At 38.0% G+C, this 20,766-nt stretch overlaps 1 protein-coding gene across 1 annotated transcript in view; it reads left to right on the top strand.

Annotated features, from left to right (window-relative positions):
- Positions 1 to 20,766, top strand: part of LOC136590987 (biliverdin reductase A-like) — a 73,408-nt gene that overhangs the window by 45,389 nt on the left and 7,253 nt on the right. The window contains exon 8 of the mRNA XM_066588449.1: positions 18,165 to 18,341. Within this exon, the coding sequence (XP_066444546.1) occupies positions 18,165 to 18,321 (157 nt within the window). The 3' untranslated portion in view covers positions 18,322 to 18,341. The remainder of the gene's footprint in view (positions 1 to 18,164; positions 18,342 to 20,766) is intronic.

The raw sequence follows: 20,766 nt of genomic DNA, 5'->3' as shown, positions 1-20,766 counted from the left end.
TTACCTATTTCCACATATTTAGTTTGGGGCTTACAAGACATCAAGGACCCTTGTCACGGGTTGTGAGCTTAAAATCATTTGGCAAAATTCATAGACATTAGATTTTCTTTAAACAAGATTTTCATTTTAGCTAATTTACCGCTGTGTAGAAGTTTGGCAAATTATTAACCAATACCTCCTTATAGCTCCTCCCCTCAAAAAAGACAATAAATACAATGTTAAACAAGACTGATTGTCCTTTCTTTTCAAAAAACAAACTATTGTCTGTCAAAACTGTTTGATTAGAAATGTGTCAGCCAGTTGTGACTGTACCATTAACAGCTGTCAGGCACAGTAGTGAAATACCATCACCCTACTGTTTGCAGGTGCGCCATTGTTTTAATGCATTGTGCTAAACTATATGGGAGCACAACGTATGGAAGAAACATAATAGTCTGCAACAACCATGCGTTGGTGTGTCTATGTTGTTAGAAACATACAGTGGCTCTTAACGGGGCGACTGTATGATAACTGCAATAAAAGTTGCCATTTGTCAGTAGCTACAATGTAGACATGTGCCTGATTACCGTGTCAGATGAATAAAGTCCTAGAACACAGCTTGCTGAACAGAAAAAGTTTTGTCAATAAGAAACAAACAGAATTGAAACATTATTTTCACGTGTAATAAAAGTAACTGGTCAAACATGAAACAAAAATAGACAAACTAAAAACGACTTTCACTAGTCACAAAAGTATTTTTCTGGCGTGGGCTGTGGCTCAAAGGACTTTGACCTTTGGGCATGGAGCTAGGGCCAGTCTGAAGGAGAGGTTCCATAAAAGAGGGGCGAATAGGAAAAGGGGCGATTAGGAGGATGGGCGTGGGGGTGCAAAAAAGCTTTCCTGCCCCTGAAATTGGCCATTTGTTCTCTTTGATCAAGCACGAGACCCATGGTCAGTTTCATGTGGCATATACCTCTGGTACTGCCGTGGAGTAGGTGTTGGTTGCGCGGACAAGTACTGTGATGAAGCAGTATCATTAGGCAGCTGAGCAGCCGTGAACAAGGTGGCTTTTGCAACCTTCATTGGTTGCACTTTATGCTTTGCAAAGTCTCTGAAGTCTGGAGCCAAGCTGTTGCGGTGGTTCTGGGATTGTTTCCTTTCTGAGTAATCTGGTGCAGGTTTTGTATATGTTTCTCTATATCCTGGCTCTGATATGAATGGTATTATGTGGGACATGCTTGGCCTCACCTGTGGGTAATTTGTCAGGGCTACTTAACCTGGCCTTGTGCTTGACTTTAGTGCTGTTTAATTTCAGTCTTACTCTGGCTGCGGTGGAAGTCAGAGCTTGGAGCTGCATCTTCAGTTTGCCTGAGTCTTCTCAAAACTAAGCTCAGCGGTTATTACCTCTTAGATCTTGCTTGCTGTCATACTGTAAGTGTCTTACGAGTGCTGGATAGGAGCCTCAGGTGTAGTAGGCCGAGGTCTGGAGAGTAGTTGAGGAAGAGCCAGGAATCAGCAACAGGAAGTCTCGGTTTGCAGCACAAAGGAATGAGGTGGGTAATGTAGTCAGATGGAAGCCAGAAGTCGAAATCAGGAGGTCTTGTCACAGTAGCAGAGGGACAGGCAGAAGGAGAGCTGATCAGTCAATGCTGTGGAGCAAAATAACCATTCGAGGAAGAAGGGATCCAGGACAAGCCTATTCAGAGGCAAAGCAGAAGCGCCCTGTGTACATATAATCTGTATGCAGGTACATTGTGCATGTAATCCATATACAGGTGCATTGTACATATAATCTGCACACAGGTGCACTGTACATATAATCTATATACAGGTGCATTGTACATATAATCTGCACACAGGTGCATTGTACATATAATCTATATACAGGTGCATTGTACATATAATCTGTATACAGGTGCATTGTACATATAATCTGTATACAGGTACACTGTACATATAATCTACATACAGGTACACTGTACATATAATCTACATACAGGTGCATTGTACAAATAATCTGTATACAGGTGCATTGTACATATAATCTGCACACAGGTGCATTGCATATATAATCTATATACAGGTGCATTGTACATATAATCTGTATACAGGTGCATTGTACATATAATCTGTATACAGGTACACTGTACATATAATCTACATACAGGTGCATTGTACATATAATCTGCACACAAGTGCATTGTACATATAATCTATATACAGGTGCATTGTACATATAATCTGTATGCAGGTGCATTGTACATATAATCTGCACACAGGTGCATTGCACATATAATCTATATACAGGTGCATTGTACATATAATCTGTATACAGGTGCATTGTACATATAATCTGTATACAGGTACACTGTACATATAATCTACATACAGGTGCATTGTACATATAATCTGCACACAGGTGCAGTGTACATATAATCTGTATACAGGTACACTGTACATATAATCTATATACAGGTACATTGTGCATATAATCTATATACAGGTGCATTGTACATATAATCTGCACACAGGTGCATTGTACATGTAATCTATATACAGGTGCATTGTACATATAATCTGTATACAGGTGCATTGTACATATAATCTGTATACAGGTGCATTGTACATATAATCTATATACAGGTACACTGTACATATAATCTACATACAGGTGCATTGTACATATAATCTATATACAGGTGCATTCTACATATAATCTGTATACAGGTACACTGTACATATAATCTATATACAGGTGCATTGTACATATAACCTGTGTACAGGTGCATTGTACATATAATCTGTATACAGGTGCATTGTATATATAATCTGCACACAGGTGCATTGTACATATAATCTGTATACAGGTGCATTGTACATATAATCTGTATACAGGTGCATTGTACGTATAATCTGTATACAGGTGCACTGTACATATAATCTGCACACAGGTGCATTGTACATATAATCTATATACAGGTGCATTGTACATATAATCTGTATACAGGTGCATTGTACATATAATCTGTATACAGGAACACTGTACATATAATCTACATACAGGTGCATTGTACATATAATCTACATACAGGTGCATTGTACATATAATCTGTATACAGGTGCATTGTACATATAATCTATATACAGGTGCATTGTACATATAATCTGCACACAGGTGCATTGTACATATAATCTACATACAGGTGCATTGTACATATAATCTATATACAGGTGCATTGTACATATAATCTGTATACAGGTGCATTGTACATATAATCTATATACAGGTGTATTGTACATATAATCTGTATACAGGTGCATTGTACATATAATCTACATACAGGTGCATTGTACATATAATCTACATACAGGTGCATTGTACATATAATCTATATACAGGTGCATTGTACATATAATCTGCACACAGGTGCATTGTACATATAATCTGCACACAGATATATCCGGCTTCGCCCGAGTTACTTTGGTACTGGTGTTTATCTGGTGTTCACACGGAAAATCTTATGAAGTCGTGGTTACTTTAGAGATACTGAGGGAAAACATTTACCATTTTGCATAGTTTTCTGCGTTACCCAGGAAACACCACGGGGAGGCAACCATGCGACGTTTCCTTTATATAAAATGACATCAGGAAGTGAGAGAATTAGATTACGTACATAAAATTTGGACACTAATTCTTTTGCGCTTAGAATTGAATAATCGAGTTGGGACCTATTACTTTTCATATTTATGACACAATCAATGCTTGTGCCAAATTTCATGTTTCTATGACATTGGGAAGTGAGAGATTTAGATTATGTACGTAAAATTTGGACGCTAATTCTTTTGCGCATAGAATTAAATAATGGAGTTGGGTCCCATTAGCTTTCCCTATTTATGACATAATCAATGCTCGTGCCAAATTTCCTGTTTCTATGACACCGAAAAGTGAGAAAATTACTGTCCGCACGTAAAATTTGGACGCTAATTCTTTTGCGCATAGAATTGAATAATGGAGTTGGGACCCATTAGCTTTTCCTATTTATGACATAGTCAATGCTCGTGCCAAATTTCCCATTTCTATGACACCAGAAAGTGAGAAAATTACATTCCGCACGTAAAATTTTGACGCTAATTCTTTTGCGCATAGAATTGAATAATGGAGTTGGGACCCATTAGCTTTTCCTATTTATGACATAATCAATGCTCGTGCCAAATTTCCCGTTTCTATGACACCGGAAAGTGAGAAAATTACATTCCGCACGTAAAATTTCGACACCAATTCTTTTGCCCTAGAATTGAATAATGGAGTTGGGACCTATTAACTTTTCCTATTTATGACATAATCAATGCTTGTGCCAAATTTCATGTTTTTATGACACCGGAAAATGAGAAAATTAGATTCCGTATGTAAAATTTGGACGCTAATTCTTTTGCGCATAGAATTGAATAATGGAGTTGGGACCCATTAGCTTTTACTATTTATGACATAATCAATGCTCCTGCCAAATTTCCTCTTTCTATGACACCGGAAAGTGAAGAAATTACATTCCGCACGTAAAATTTGGACGTTAATTCTTTTGTGCATAGAATTGAATAATCGAGTTGGGACCCATTAGCTTTTCCTACTTATGACATAATCAATGCTCGTGCCAAATTTCCCGTTTCTATGACACCGGAAAGTGAGAAAATTACATTCCGCACGTAAAATTTCGACGCCAATTCTTTTGCGCTAGAATTGAATAATGGAGTTGGGACCCATTAGCATTTCCTATTTATGACATAATCAATGCTCGTGCCAAATTTCCCGTTTCTATGACACCGGAAAGTGAGAAAATTACATTCCGCACGTAAAATTTGGACGCTAATTCTTTTGCGCATAGAATTGAATAATGGAGTTGGGACCCATTAGCTTTTCCTATTTATGACATAATCAATGCTCGTGCCAAATCTCACGTTTCTATGACATTGGGAAGTGAGAGATTTAGATTATATACGTAAAATTTCGACGTCAATTCTTTTGCGCATAGAATTGAATAATCGAGTTGGGACCCAATTTCTTTTCCTATTTTGGAGATAATCTATGCTTGCGCCAAAATTCATGTTTCTACGACATCAGGAAGTTGGAGAACTTTTGGCGAGTCAGTGAGTCAGTCAGTGAGTCAGTGAGGGCTTTCAGCTTTATATATATAGATATACAGGTGCATTGTACATATAATCTGTATACAGATACACTGTACATATAATCTACATACAGGTGCATTGTACATATAATCTATATACAGGTGCATTGTACATATAATCTGTATACAGGTACACTGTACATATAATCTATATACAGGTGCATTGTACATATAATCTGTACACAGGTGCACTGTACATATAATCTGTATACAGGTGCATTGTACATGTAATCTGTATACAGGTGCATTGTATATATAATCTGTATACAGGTGCATTGTACATATAATCTGCACACAGGTGCATTGTACATATAATCTGTACACAGGTGCATTGTACATATAATCTGCACACAGGTGCATTGTACATATAATCTATATACAGGTGCATTGTACATATAATCTGTATACAGGTACATTGTATATATAATCTGTATACAGGTGCATTGTACATATAATGTGTATACAGATACACTGTACATATAATCTACATACAGGTGCATTGTACATATAATCTATATACAGGTGCATTGTATATATAATCTGTATACAGGTACACTGTACATATAATCTATATACAGGTGCATTGTACATATAATCTGTACACAGGTGCACTGTACATATAATCTGTATACAGGTGCATTGTACATGTAATCTGTATACAGGTGCATTGTATATATAATCTGTATACAGGTGCATTGTACATATAATCTGCACACAGGTGCATTGTACATATAATCTGTACACAGGTGCATTGTACATATAATCTGCACACAGGTGCATTGTACATATAATCTGCACACAGGTGCATTGTACATATAATCTGTATACAGGTACATTGTATATATAATATGTATACAGGTGCATTGTACATATAATCTGTATACAGATACACTGTACATATAATCTACATACAGGTGCATTGTACATATAATCTATATACAGGTGCATTGTACATATAATCTGTATACAGGTACACTGTACATATAATCTATATACAGGTGCATTGTACATATAATCTGTACACAGGTGCACTGTACATATAATCTGTATACAGGTGCATTGTACATGTAATCTGTATACAGGTGCATTGTATATATAATCTGTATACAGGTGCATTGTACATATAATCTGCACACAGGTGCATTGTACATATAATCTGTACACAGGTGCATTGTACATATAATCTGCACACAGGTGCATTGTACATATAATCTATATACAGGTGCATTGTACATATAATCTGTATACAGGTACATTGTATATATAATCTGTATACAGGTGCATTGTACATATAATCTGTATACAGATACACTGTACATATAATCTACATACAGGTGCATTGTACATATAATCTATATACAGGTGCATTGTATATATAATCTGTATACAGGTACACTGTACATATAATCTATATACAGGTGCATTGTACATATAATCTGTACACAGGTGCACTGTACATATAATCTGTATACAGGTGCATTGTACATGTAATCTGTATACAGGTGCATTGTATATATAATCTGTATACAGGTGCATTGTACATATAATCTGCACACAGGTGCATTGTACATATAATCTGTACACAGGTGCATTGTACATATAATCTGCACACAGGTGCATTGTACATATAATCTGCACACAGGTGCATTGTACATATAATCTGTATACAGGTACATTGTATATATAATATGTATACAGGTGCATTGTACATATAATCTGCACACAGGTGCATTGTACATATAATCTGCATACAGGTGCATTGTACATATAATCTGCACACAGGTGCATTGTACATATAATCTGTATACAGGTGCATTGTACATATAATCTGTATACAGGTGCATTGTACATATAATCTGTACACAGGTGCACTGTAGATATAATCTGTATACAGCTGCATTGTATATATAATCTGCACACAGGTGCATTGTACATATAATCTGCACACAGGTGCATTGTACATATAATCTGCACACAGGTGCATTGTACGTATAATCTGTATACAGGTGCATTGTATATATAATCTGTATACAGGTGCATTGTACATATAATCTGCACACAGGTGCATTGTATATATAATCTGTACACAGGTGCATTGTACATATAATCTGCACACAGGTGCATTGTACATATAATCTGCACACAGGTGCATTGTACATATAATCTGTATACAGGTACATTGTATATATAATATGTATACAGGTGCATTGTACATATAATCTGCACACAGGTGCATTGTACATATAATCTGCACACAGGTGCATTGTACATATAATCTGCACACAGGTGCATTGTACATATAATCTGTATACAGGTGCATTGTACATATAATATGCACACAGGTGCATTGTACATATAATCTATATACAGGTGCATTGTACATATAATCTGTATACAGGTGCATTGTACATATAATCTGTATACAGGTGCATTGTACATATAATCTGTACACAGGTGCACTGTAGATATAATCTGTATACAGCTGCATTGTATATATAATCTGCACACAGGTGCATTGTACATATAATCTGCACACAGGTGCATTGTACATATAATCTGCACACAGGTGCATTGTACGTATAATCTGTATACAGGTGCATTGTATATATAATCTGTATACAGGTGCATTGTACATATAATCTGCACACAGGTGCATTGTATATATAATCTGTATACAGGTGCACTGTACATATAATCTGCACACAGGTGCATTGTACATATAATCTGCACACAGGTGCATTGTACATATAATCTATATACAGGTACATTGTATATATAATCTGTATACAGGTGCATTGTACATATAATCTGCACACAGGTGCATTGTACATATAATCTATATACAGGTGCATTGTACATATAATCTGGACACAGGTGCATTGTACATATAATCTGCACACAGGTGCATTGTACATATAATCTATATACAGGTGCATTGTACATATAATCTGCACACAGGTACACTGTACATATAATCTACATACAGGTGCATTGTACATATAATCTGTATACAGGTGCATTGTACATATAATCTGCATACAGGTACATTGTATATATAATCTATATACAGGTGCATTGTACATATAATCTGCATACAGGTACATTGTATATATAATCTGTATACAGGTGCATTGTACATATAATCTGTATACAGGTACATTGTATATATAATCTATATACAGGTGCATTGTACATATAATCTGCACACAGGTACATTATACATATAATCTGCACACAGGTGCATTGTACATATAATCTATATACAGGTGCATTGTACATATAATCTGTATACAGGTACATTGTACATATAATCTGCATACAGGTGCATTGTACATATAATCTGTATACAGGTACATTGTATATATAATCTATATACAGGTGCATTGTACATATAATCTGCATACAGGTACATTGTATATATAATCTGTATACAGGTGCATTGTACATATAATCTGTATACAGGTACATTGTATATATAATCTATATACAGGTGCATTGTACATATAATCTGCACACAGGTGCATTGTACATATAATCTATATACAGGTGCATTGTACATATAATCTGCACACAGGTACACTGTACATATAATCTACATACAGGTGCATTGTACATATAATCTGTATACAGGTGCATTGTACATATAATCTGCATACAGGTACATTGTATATATAATCTGTATACAGGTGCATTGTACATATAATCTGTATACAGGTACATTGTATATATAATCTATATACAGGTGCATTGTACATATAATCTGCACACAGGTGTATTGTACATATAATCTGCACACAGGTGCATTGTACATATAATCTATATACAGGTGCATTGTACATATAATCTGCACACAGATACACTGTACATATAATCTACATACAGGTGCATTGTACATATAATCTGTATACAGGTGCATTGTACATATAATCTGCATACAGGTACATTGTATATATAATCTGTATACAGGTGCATTGTACATATAATCTGTATACAGGTACATTGTATATATAATCTATATACAGGTGCATTGTACATATAATCTGCATACAGGTACATTGTATATATAATCTGTATACAGGTGCATTGTACATATAATCTGTATACAGGTACATTGTATATATAATCTATATACAGGTGGATTGTACATATAATCTGCACACAGGTACATTGTACATATAATCTGCACACAGGTGCATTGTACATATAATCTATATACAGGTGCATTGTACATATAATCTGTATACAGGTACATTGTACATATAATCTGCATACAGGTGCATTGTACATATAATCTATATACAGGTGCATTGTACATATAATCTGTATACAGGTACATTGTATATATAATCTATATACAGGTGCATTGTACATATAAGCTGTATACAGGTGCATTGTACATATAATCTGCACACAGGTGCATTGTACATATAATCTGCACACAGGTGCATTGTACATATAATCTGTATACAGGTACATTGTATATATAATATGTATACAGGTGCATTGTACATATAATCTGCACACAGGTGCATTGTACATATAATCTGCACACAGGTGCATTGTACATATAATCTGTATACAGGTGCATTGTACATATAATCTGCACACAGGTGCATTGTACATATAATCTATATACAGGTGCATTGTACATATAATCTGTATACAGGTGCATTGTACATATAATCTGTACACAGGTGCACTGTAGATATAATCTGTATACAGCTGCATTGTATATATAATCTGCACACAGGTGCATTGTACATATAATCTGCACACAGGTGCATTGTACATATAATCTGCACACAGGTGCATTGTACGTATAATCTGTATACAGGTGCATTGTATATATAATCTGTATACAAGTGCATTGTACATATAATCTGCACACAGGTGCATTGTACATATAATCTATATACAGGTGCATTGTACATATAATCTGGACACAGGTGCATTGTACATATAATCTGCACACAGGTGCATTGTACATATAATCTATATACAGGTGCATTGTACATATAATCTGCACACAGGTACACTGTACATATAATCTACATACAGGTGCATTGTACATATAATCTGTATACAGGTGCATTGTACATATAATCTGCATACAGGTACATTGTATATATAATCTGTATACAGGTGCATTGTACATATAATCTGTATACAGGTACATTGTATATATAATCTATATACAGGTGCATTGTACATATAATCTGCATACAGGTACATTGTATATATAATCTGTATACAGGTGCATTGTACATATAATCTGTATACAGGTACATTGTATATATAATCTATATACAGGTGCATTGTACATATAAGCTGTATACAGGTGCATTGTACATATAATCTGCACACAGGTGCATTGTACATATAATCTGCACACAGGTGCATTGTACATATAATCTGTATACAGGTACATTGTATATATAATATGTATACAGGTGCATTGTACATATAATCTGCACACAGGTGCATTGTACATATAATCTGCACACAGGTGCATTGTACATATAATCTGTATACAGGTGCATTGTACATATAATCTGCACACAGGTGCATTGTACATATAATCTATATACAGGTGCATTGTACATATAATCTGTATACAGGTGCATTGTACATATAATCTGTACACAGGTGCACTGTAGATATAATCTGTATACAGCTGCATTGTATATATAATCTGCACACAGGTGCATTGTACATATAATCTGCACACAGGTGCATTGTACATATAATCTGCACACAGGTGCATTGTACGTATAATCTGTATACAGGTGCATTGTATATATAATCTGTATACAAGTGCATTGTACATATAATCTGCACACAGGTGCATTGTACATATAATCTATATACAGGTGCATTGTACATATAATCTGGACACAGGTGCATTGTACATATAATCTGCACACAGGTGCATTGTACATATAATCTATATACAGGTGCATTGTACATATAATCTGCACACAGGTACACTGTACATATAATCTACATACAGGTGCATTGTACATATAATCTGTATACAGGTGCATTGTACATATAATCTGCATACAGGTACATTGTATATATAATCTGTATACAGGTGCATTGTACATATAATCTGTATACAGGTACATTGTATATATAATCTATATACAGGTGCATTGTACATATAATCTGCATACAGGTACATTGTATATATAACTAGCGTACCCGTCGCGCGTTGCTGCGAAGACAGACAGACATACATACATTCGTTTTTATATATCTAGATGACGGCAGCAGCGACCACTGAGGTTTTGTAGGCCGCTGCTTCCCCCTTGCAGGCTGAATAAAATAGCCGTTGTGTGGAACATCCAATTTATCCGGCTGCTGTGGCTTCTTGGGAAGATAGCCTAGTACATGTTTGCCCACTTCCAACTCCAATGGAGACTGACTGTAAATGGCTGGCGTGCTCTAGTATTTATGGTTCCAAGCTGTACGTGTCATTGCATACAGTCTGTCTATCTATCTATCTATCTATCTATCTATCTATCTATCTATCTATCTATCTGGGTTATTGCATACAGTCTATCTATCTATCTATCTATCTATCTATGACATCAGGAAATGAGAGAATTAGATTCCGTACGTAAAATTTGAACGCTAATTCTTTGGCGCTTTGAATTGAATAATCGAGTTGGGACCCATTAGCTTTTCCTATTTATGACATAATCAATGCTCGAGCCAAATTTCAAGTTTCTATGACATTGGGAAATGAGAGAATTAAATTCCGTACATAAAATTTGGACGCTAATTCTTTTGCGCTTAGAATTGAATAATCGAGTTGGGATGAGACATAAGGCCTTGCCCATAAGCATTCCCCAACCTCCAAGAACTGAACCTACCTACCTGAATGAGATTTTGTAGGCCGCTGCTTCCCCCTTGCGGGCTGAATAAAATAGCCGTTGGGTGGAACATACAATTTATCCGGCTGCTGTGGCTTCTTAGGAAGATATCCTAGTACTTGTTTACCCACTTCCAACTCCAATGGTAATTGGCTGGCGTGCTCTAGTGGTTCCAAGCTGTACGTGTCATAATAGAGCCTTAATGACATCACAATGCAGCTTTATAGAACATGTTGGGGCATGTTCAAGGGCGTCCGATGTTGATGACATCAGTGATGACATCACAATAGCAGGTGGCTTACTTATTCGATCTACGTGGGGGGGGGGGGCGTAACTTTTGACGAAGCTCGCGCGCCATTTATCGTAGGATATTTGTACTATGCCTATAATCTTCCCAGGAGTGTACTCAACAACTTCCCAAAGTTTCATGGCGATCGGATGAATGGTGTAGTAGCGCATAAAGGACAAACACGCACGCACGCACACACGCACGCACGCACGCACGCAGACAGACATACATTCAATTTTATATATATAGATCTGTATACAGGTGCATTGTACATATAATCTGTATACAGGTACATTGTATATATAATCTATATACAGGTGCATTGTACATATAATCTGCACACAGGTACATTGTACATATAATCTGCACACAGGTGCATTGTACATATAATCTATATACAGGTGCATTGTACATATAATCTGTATACAGGTACATTGTACATATAATCTGCATACAGGTGCATTGTACATATAATCTGTATACAGGTACATTGTATATATAATCTATATACAGGTGCATTGTACATATAATCTGCATACAGGTACATTGTATATATAATCTGTATACAGGTGCATTGTACATATAATCTGTATACAGGTACATTGTATATATAATCTATATACAGGTGCATTGTACATATAATCTGCATACAGGTACATTGTATATATAATCTGTATACAGGTGCATTGTACATATAATCTGTATACAGGTACATTGTATATATAATCTATATACAGGTGGATTGTACATATAATCTGCACACAGGTACATTGTACATATAATCTGCACACAGGTGCATTGTACATATAATCTATATACAGGTGCATTGTACATATAATCTGCATACAGGTACATTGTACATATAATCTGCATACAGGTGCATTGTACATATAATCTGTATACAGGTACATTGTATATATAATCTATATACAGGTTCATTGTACATATAATCTGCATACAGGTACATTGTATATATAATCTGTATACAGGTGCATTGTACATATAATCTGTATACAGGTACATTGTATATATAATCTATATACAGGTGCATTGTACATATAATCTGCACACTGGTGCATTGTACATATAATCTATATACAGGTGCATTGTACATATAATCTGTATACAGGTACATTGTATATATAATCTATATACAGGTGCATTGTACATATAATCTGTATACAGGTACATTGTACATATAATCTGCATACAGGTGCATTGTACATATAATCTGTATACAGGTGCATTGTACATATAATCTGTATACAGGTGCACTGTACATATAATCGGCACACAGGTGCATTGTACATATAATCTATATATAGGTGCATTGTACATATAATCTGTATACAGGTACACTGTACATATAATCTGCACACAGGTGCATTGTACATATAATCTGTATACAGGTACATTGTACATATAATCTGCACGCAGGTGCATTGTACATATAATCTGTATACAGGTGCACTGTACATATAATCTGCACACAGGTTCATTGTACATATAATCTGTATACAGGTACATTTTACGTATGATCTGTATACAGGTGCATTGTACAGGTGCTTATTAATCCATTTAGGACCAGGCACTGTAAATATAAGGCGCTTGGTCCAGAGTTTATAGCCCAGTCGTATGTAAAATTACGATGGGGATTAAAGCCTCCTGCTTCTGTAATCAATTAGAAGCAGGACGAGCTATCACCTGTTAGTCACAGGAGCAGGAGGGAGAAGTGGTTTTTAACCCTTTCTGCCTCCTTCTTTCTTCAGTACACATTGCTTAATGAGCGCTATGTACTAATGTGAAAGTGTTTCTTCCACTACGAAAGTCCGGGGGTCATATAGCTGCAGGATTCCCTGCTATAGCAGAGCTACAAGGTCCTAGTAGACCCTGATCAGCTCTGCCATTGACTATTGTCACTACAGGGGGATGTTTTCCCCTGTAAGGGCTCCTACCAATTTGTTTTTTTTAAATTCAATTTTCAAGAAGACTTTCTAATATAAAAAACGCATCGCACAAAAATCGCAAAGCACAAACTTGCCATGCGTTTTTAACATTAGAAAGTCCCATTGACATTTGAGTTAAAAAAAACCACAAGTGGATAGGAGCCCTAACTGAGGCGCCTATGGATGCCCCAGCTACAGTAGGAATAAAGAAAAATATGTGAATGTTCCCAGAGCTCTTATATGACGTCATGGGGGACACAGATAGTAAAAAACATAATTACATAAATAAGTTAAAAAAAATACTGAATAAAACAACAATATATACATAAGAAACAAAATAATCCAAAACCGACACCAACCAAAACCTGCGACTATATGCGCCCTGTAATCCAAAACCATACATATCATATATCGAAACGTCTAAAACAAAATGAGGAACCCGTTCCTGTACTTTATTTTAGCATAAATACACTATTTAAAAAAATAACTAGAAATGTTAATCAATTTTTTAGCTTTTTACCCTCAATAAAACAAAAAAAAAGTCAGTGAAAAAGATATTTTTAAATAACCCCATATGTTACAGAAAAAAGCGCAGCAGAAATAATTTTAATAGCTAAAGGAAAAATATTAGGGCAGTAAAACCACCACATGGGTAAAATCCCTAAAAAGTGTCTGGTCCTTAGGGGTTAGGTAATAGTCCTTAGGTAATAGTGAAAAGTTATACCGCTGATTCTAGCACAAAAGTGTCAGAAAGAGTGCCAGCCGAGGCACATAGCTCAGTGTTTGCTCTGCACATGTGCTGCTAGGAGTCAGAACTTGCTGAAGTTGAGTCAGAGACATTACATGGCAACAGAAATAAATGAAACCATACTCACAGAATGTCTGTTATGCCGCAGGGTCCCAGCTGTCGTATAGATGCCCTGCGCCACCTCCTGCCAGCAGGTCTCCCTCAACTGACGATCCTTAATTTCTGCAGGCAGTATCCCACAGCGCTGGTCTGTTCTCCACCATACAGATCAGGAGCTCCACATTGACTTCTTCTGGCATTTTGTGTAGGAAGATAAGATGGAAACCTTCTAAAAATATCTGCCGTGGCTGCCCTGCGATTTCCAGCAGACTTCATAGTATACTGACTAGTGGCTGTGCAGTTATTGTATGCTGTTTTTCACGGATGACCCTGGGTATTGTGTGCACATTGGTGCATCTCCATAGACTTCTATGGGCCCTTTAATGCACAAATACGCAGGAAAATAGAGCATGCATGCAAAAAGATTAATTTATGTGAAATAACCCATCCACATCAATGGGTTCTATTCTCTACGTGTTGTCCCCCTGAAGACTAGAAAGGGCACAAAGCCAAAAATGTATTGTACCCCGAACTACATAGAGGAAGAAAGTAAAGAATGAATGAACTAAAGAATGTAGCAAGGATAGGCTTTATATTAGGATCACATTATAATATATTGGCTGCTTTGCTTGCTTCCATTGCATTGGCTATTATTGCATGAAGGCAGTGTTTGGTATCCTTGTCTAAAGGGCCTATTGTGTTTATAGCGTAAAGACAAATGCTGGGAGCCGATGAAAACTTTTCACTGACAAGGGAGTTGGACTTCCATGTATGAAACTTTTGATATTCTGCTCGTTTAGATGTCAGGTCTCTGAGATCTGCTCCACTGAGTGAAGCAAGAGAAAACTACAATCCTGTATATAGCGAGATATCAAGTGCACAGAATATTAAATCGAGGTCTATTACCTTTAGTTCGGTTCCACGGGGAGAACCATCACCTTTACAAAGCCACAAGCAAGATATGTATCATCTTCAAGTCTCTTTCAACTTCTAAGAAAAGTTTCTGACGACTTCATAAATGTGTAGTAAACTCCTTAGTCCAATGACTATTAGTGGAAGCTTTGGAGACAAAAAATAATCCTACTTCTTAGGCCGCCTGCACACGGGCGGAAATCCCGCGGGATTTCCGCCATTGAAAGCCTGCATAGGAGTGCATTACAATACGCACTCCTATGCAGACGGCCGCGGTTTGGCCACGCGAAATGTCGCGCGGCAAACAAACCGCGGCATGTCCTATTTTTGTGCGGGGCTCACATGAAAGAGCCGGGGCCGCCGGGCGCGGGTGAGTACGCGCTCGTCTCTGCAGGCGCTCGGGTCGGGTCCCGCGGCGAGAATTCTCGCCGCCGGATCCGACCCGCTTGTCTGCAGGCGGCCTTATATTGTACTTATTATGTTGGGAGATTATTAAAGCTGAGAACACAGTCATTGTGTGAACGAATGACAAAGTGTATTGAACTTAATATACTATGTCTGGAATATACTTCATATATCGTCTACTTTAAAACCCCCAGTGTAGCAAGATTTAGGGTGATCAAACACACACCTTTTTCCTGTAAAAACACCATTGTAGTTTTTCCCATTCAGGACCTCAACGATGAGCTGTTCACCAAGGACACTCTTCTAGCGTATGCAGTTGTTAGAGTAATCACTTAATTTATGTGATACTCAAGGGGTATCATAGTCTAATCAATCAGATATGCCTAATTTAGTCTATGCATCAGAGAAGAGAACAATGAGAAACACTCAAGTGATGTTTCCAACCGCTTGTGTTTTATTGTTCCAATGCAAGAGGTAATATAGTATAACAACCCTGAAAAGGTCTACAGCTTGTGTGGTACTGCTCTTTTAGTAAAACATTACAAAGGATGACTATGACAAATCTGCATGCTCAGCGTCCCTGTTAGTTAAATTTCACTACAATACATGTCTTTTGCACACGTACGTTTTGCTATGCATGTAGCACAAATATTATGCACATGACACTACTGCATAAAATATAATTAAATACTTTCACACAGTTGTTGTGTTGCTTGAAGCACATAGCTCCATACATTGTGCAGCGGCCCAGACTGAATGGTGCTCAGCCAAAAGCCTTGTATGAAAAAAAACAAATCCCCCTGTAATATATATATATATATATATATATATATATAATGCACATGTATATACTATGACCTCAGGGATTAGTCACTTGCTTAGGACTGCCATCTTTTTCTCAAGATGGGTGCCAAACTCTCATTTACTCAGTCCACAATGAAGTATTTAATTTGGTGTATGCCAGTTTTATTGTATTTTCACTGCAACTTAACAGCAACAATTCACACATTTACACTGCTCAGAAACAAAACAAAATCCTGGCCGTCTGGCCTCTCACTATACATTAAGCATTTTCCTTACTAATGGGCCTAGTGCCTAAAAACCTTACAGAGCAGTGCTTAAATCATCAGTCCTTTAACAGCACAGGATGCGTCGCCTCACCCAAGCCTTAACTCATACCCTCTCTACTAAAAGAGTAGGAACAGGAAGCTCAGAAGGGCTCCTCTAACAACCTCCCACTTCTTTGTAACAAGGCCATCTAGTAGCTCAAACTTGTGACTACAGTGGCTGCACTGCCACCATACATACACACACAAAAATGTACAACCAAATCCACATTATATTTTCCTTCATACATAAATAAAGTAAAGCTAAAAATGAGGTCAGTTGAATGCTGCGTCCCCCACGGATGCCACGCCACTTTGTCCCCAGCTGAAGCCGCATAGCTTTTTAAGGAGGCCTCATTTAAGGAGTTAGCCATTATGTAGTACACAGAACACAAGTGTAGGCAGGACTTACAATACGTATCCTGGGAGTGATGGACAGACTTTCTGGCAAGAACACAACCATTATAAATAAGTAATTAGCTTCTTGAGGACCACACTTTGATGTTATTTTCATTGCGTTTGAGTTTGCAGTCCACCATTTTACCTTGTAGACTAATAAACTACTTTCTTTAGAGACACTTGCAACTATATTTAATAACTGCACAATGTCCTTGATTCCCAGGGAAGCGCAGTCATTATCATTCAGTCTGTCACAGGAGTTCAGCCGCGCACATCTGTCTCACTGTTCCAAATGGCAGCACTCAGAGGGGAGCGCAACCAATGTCATCATCTTTACCTGCATGCATCTGGCTAAGAGGAGGCACGGGGATTTAATCTGACCTTTAGAAGTGAAATTAAGGTGAGTCAGCGCGGCCTCTAAATACAAGATTAGCACAACTTCCAGTCTACACAGACTGACATGCTGGATAAAGATACGTTCGGAGGTTGAAGTAGCACAACGTCAAACACATTGGAAGAGAGTTATTAAGACTCGCTCTTCATAAGCCAGAGGTGCACGCCTCTTAATACATTTGGTGCATCTTGGGACATCAGCGCACACAAACTGAGATCTACACTAGTTATGAGCAGGCATAAATTTTCACTATAATTTACACTAATTTCTGGTGTAATTTATGCTAAACCCGTCGGGCAGTGGGTGGCCCCCTACTGCTACAACGTTTTTGAAAGCGGTAAGTGCACAGTAACATTTTTTAAAAGTCCACATTTTTGCACAAAACAGGCATGGGTCAAAATTAGCATTTTTTTTATTAACCCTTTCCAATCCAATTTGTATCCTGGTTTTCCTAGGGGGCTTACTCTTTTTTTGCCGTTACACAACAGCGCTATCTGCTGGCTAAAGCCAGTACTGCATGAGGCGACATGTTGGATAGGCTCTGACAGCAGAGAAGCTGGCAATATACAGTAAGAGAACCCAGACGGACCTTCTCTAACACCAGAGCTGTACAGCCTTAAATCATAATGTCTTTAGACGTCAGACAGTGGATTGGAAAGGGTTAAGCTAGAAAACAGGCTGTGTAAGCGTGGCCTTAGATGATATCAAACTCAGTATGACACAGATACAAGTAAGAACTAGAGATGAGCGAGTATACTCGCCAAAGGCAATTGCTCGAGCGAGCATTGCCTTTAGCGAGTATCTCCCCCGCTCGAGACTGCAGGTTCGGGTGCCGTCACGGGGGAGCGGTGAGTAGCGGCTGTCAGCAGGAGGGAGCGGGGGGGGGGGGGGGGGGGAGAGGGAGGGAGAGATAGTTCCGCCCCGCTCTCCCCCGCAGCTCCGTGCCCGCTGCCGGCACCCGAACCTGCAGTCTCGAGCGGGGGAGATACTCGCTAAAAGCAACGCTCGCTCGAGCAATTGCCTTTAGCGAGTATACTCGCTCATCTATAGTAAGAACCTATATATACAGTAGTACAGAAAATAAACCTTTCCAATCCAATTTGTGTCCTGGTTTACCTAGGAGGCTTACTCTTTTCTGCTGTTATACAATGGTGCTATATGCTGGCTAACACCAGTACTGCATGAGGTGACACGTTAGATAGGCTCCGACAGCAGAAAGGCTGGCAATATAAGGTAAGAGAACCCCAACGGGCGTCTTCCAACATCTAAGCTGTACAGCCTTAAATCATAATGTCTTTAGACGTCAGACAGTGGATTGGAGAGGGTTAAAGAGATAGGAATTCATGGACTAATATAGTAACATAGTATTTTAGACTGAAAAAAGACATATGTCCATCCAGTGCAGCATATTATCCTGCAATACTGATCCAGAGGAAGGCAAAAAAAAAAACATGAGAAGCCCAAATTTACTCATTTTAGGGGAAAAAATTATCTTCCCGACTCCAATCTGACAATCCAAATAATCCCCAGATCACTGACCCTTCTGAATTAATCAGTGATATAACATGTAATATTGTATTGCTCAAGAGAAGCGTTTAGGCCCCTCCTGTACCCTTTTATCAAGTTCCCCATCACCACGTCCACAGGCAGAGAGTTCCATAGTCTCACTGCTCTTACTATAAAGAACCCCCTTCTATGTCGGTGCAGAAAGATACGGATTACTTACCGGTAGTCCCATTTCCAGGAGTCATCACGACAGCCCCATTACACATGGAGGTTGCCCTCTGACCTCAGTAGGGACAGGAAGAGAGTTTAAAGCACCTCCCCTTCCACCCATGCTTTAGTGACTTACAATTTATTACGGTGGACAATGTTTACTAAACCAAAATTTGCCTTTATTCGGTCATATTGACATTGAAAAGAACATTAATTATTCTATAAGGGAGGGAACTATGGGCCGTCGTGATGACTCCTGGAAATAGGACTACCGGTAAGTAATCCGTATCTTTCCAGGTCGTCATCCCGACGGCCCCATTACACATGGAGTATACCAAATCATACGTGACTTTAGGGTGGGACTACTGCCTGGAGGACTTTTCGCCAGTAGCCCAGGTCTTTGTCTGACTGGATGTTAACCCTATAGTGTCTGATAAACGTGTATATGCTAGACCAGGTGGCTGCTTTGCAGATTGGCTCGGCAGACGCCTGGCCTTTTTCTGCCCAAGAGGAGGAGAGGGAGCGTGTGGAGTGAGCTCTAATTTTTCCCGGGGGATCGAAGCCCCTGGCTTTATATGCCTCTTGGATGGCAGTCTTGATCCACCTCGCAATGGTGCCCTTAGATGCCGTCTTTCCTTTTGCTGGCCCCTGAAATTGGATAAAGAGGTTGTTATTTTTTCGGAAAGAGCGGGTAGCTTCTACATATGCTAGAACG

The sequence above is a fragment of the Eleutherodactylus coqui genome, unplaced genomic scaffold (genome assembly GCF_035609145.1).
Source record: "Eleutherodactylus coqui strain aEleCoq1 unplaced genomic scaffold, aEleCoq1.hap1 HAP1_SCAFFOLD_26, whole genome shotgun sequence".
In the NCBI taxonomy this organism is placed as follows: Eukaryota; Metazoa; Chordata; class Amphibia; order Anura; family Eleutherodactylidae; genus Eleutherodactylus; species Eleutherodactylus coqui.
Note: the sequence above shows the minus strand (reverse complement) of the source record. Positions and strands in the feature narration are given on the sequence as shown.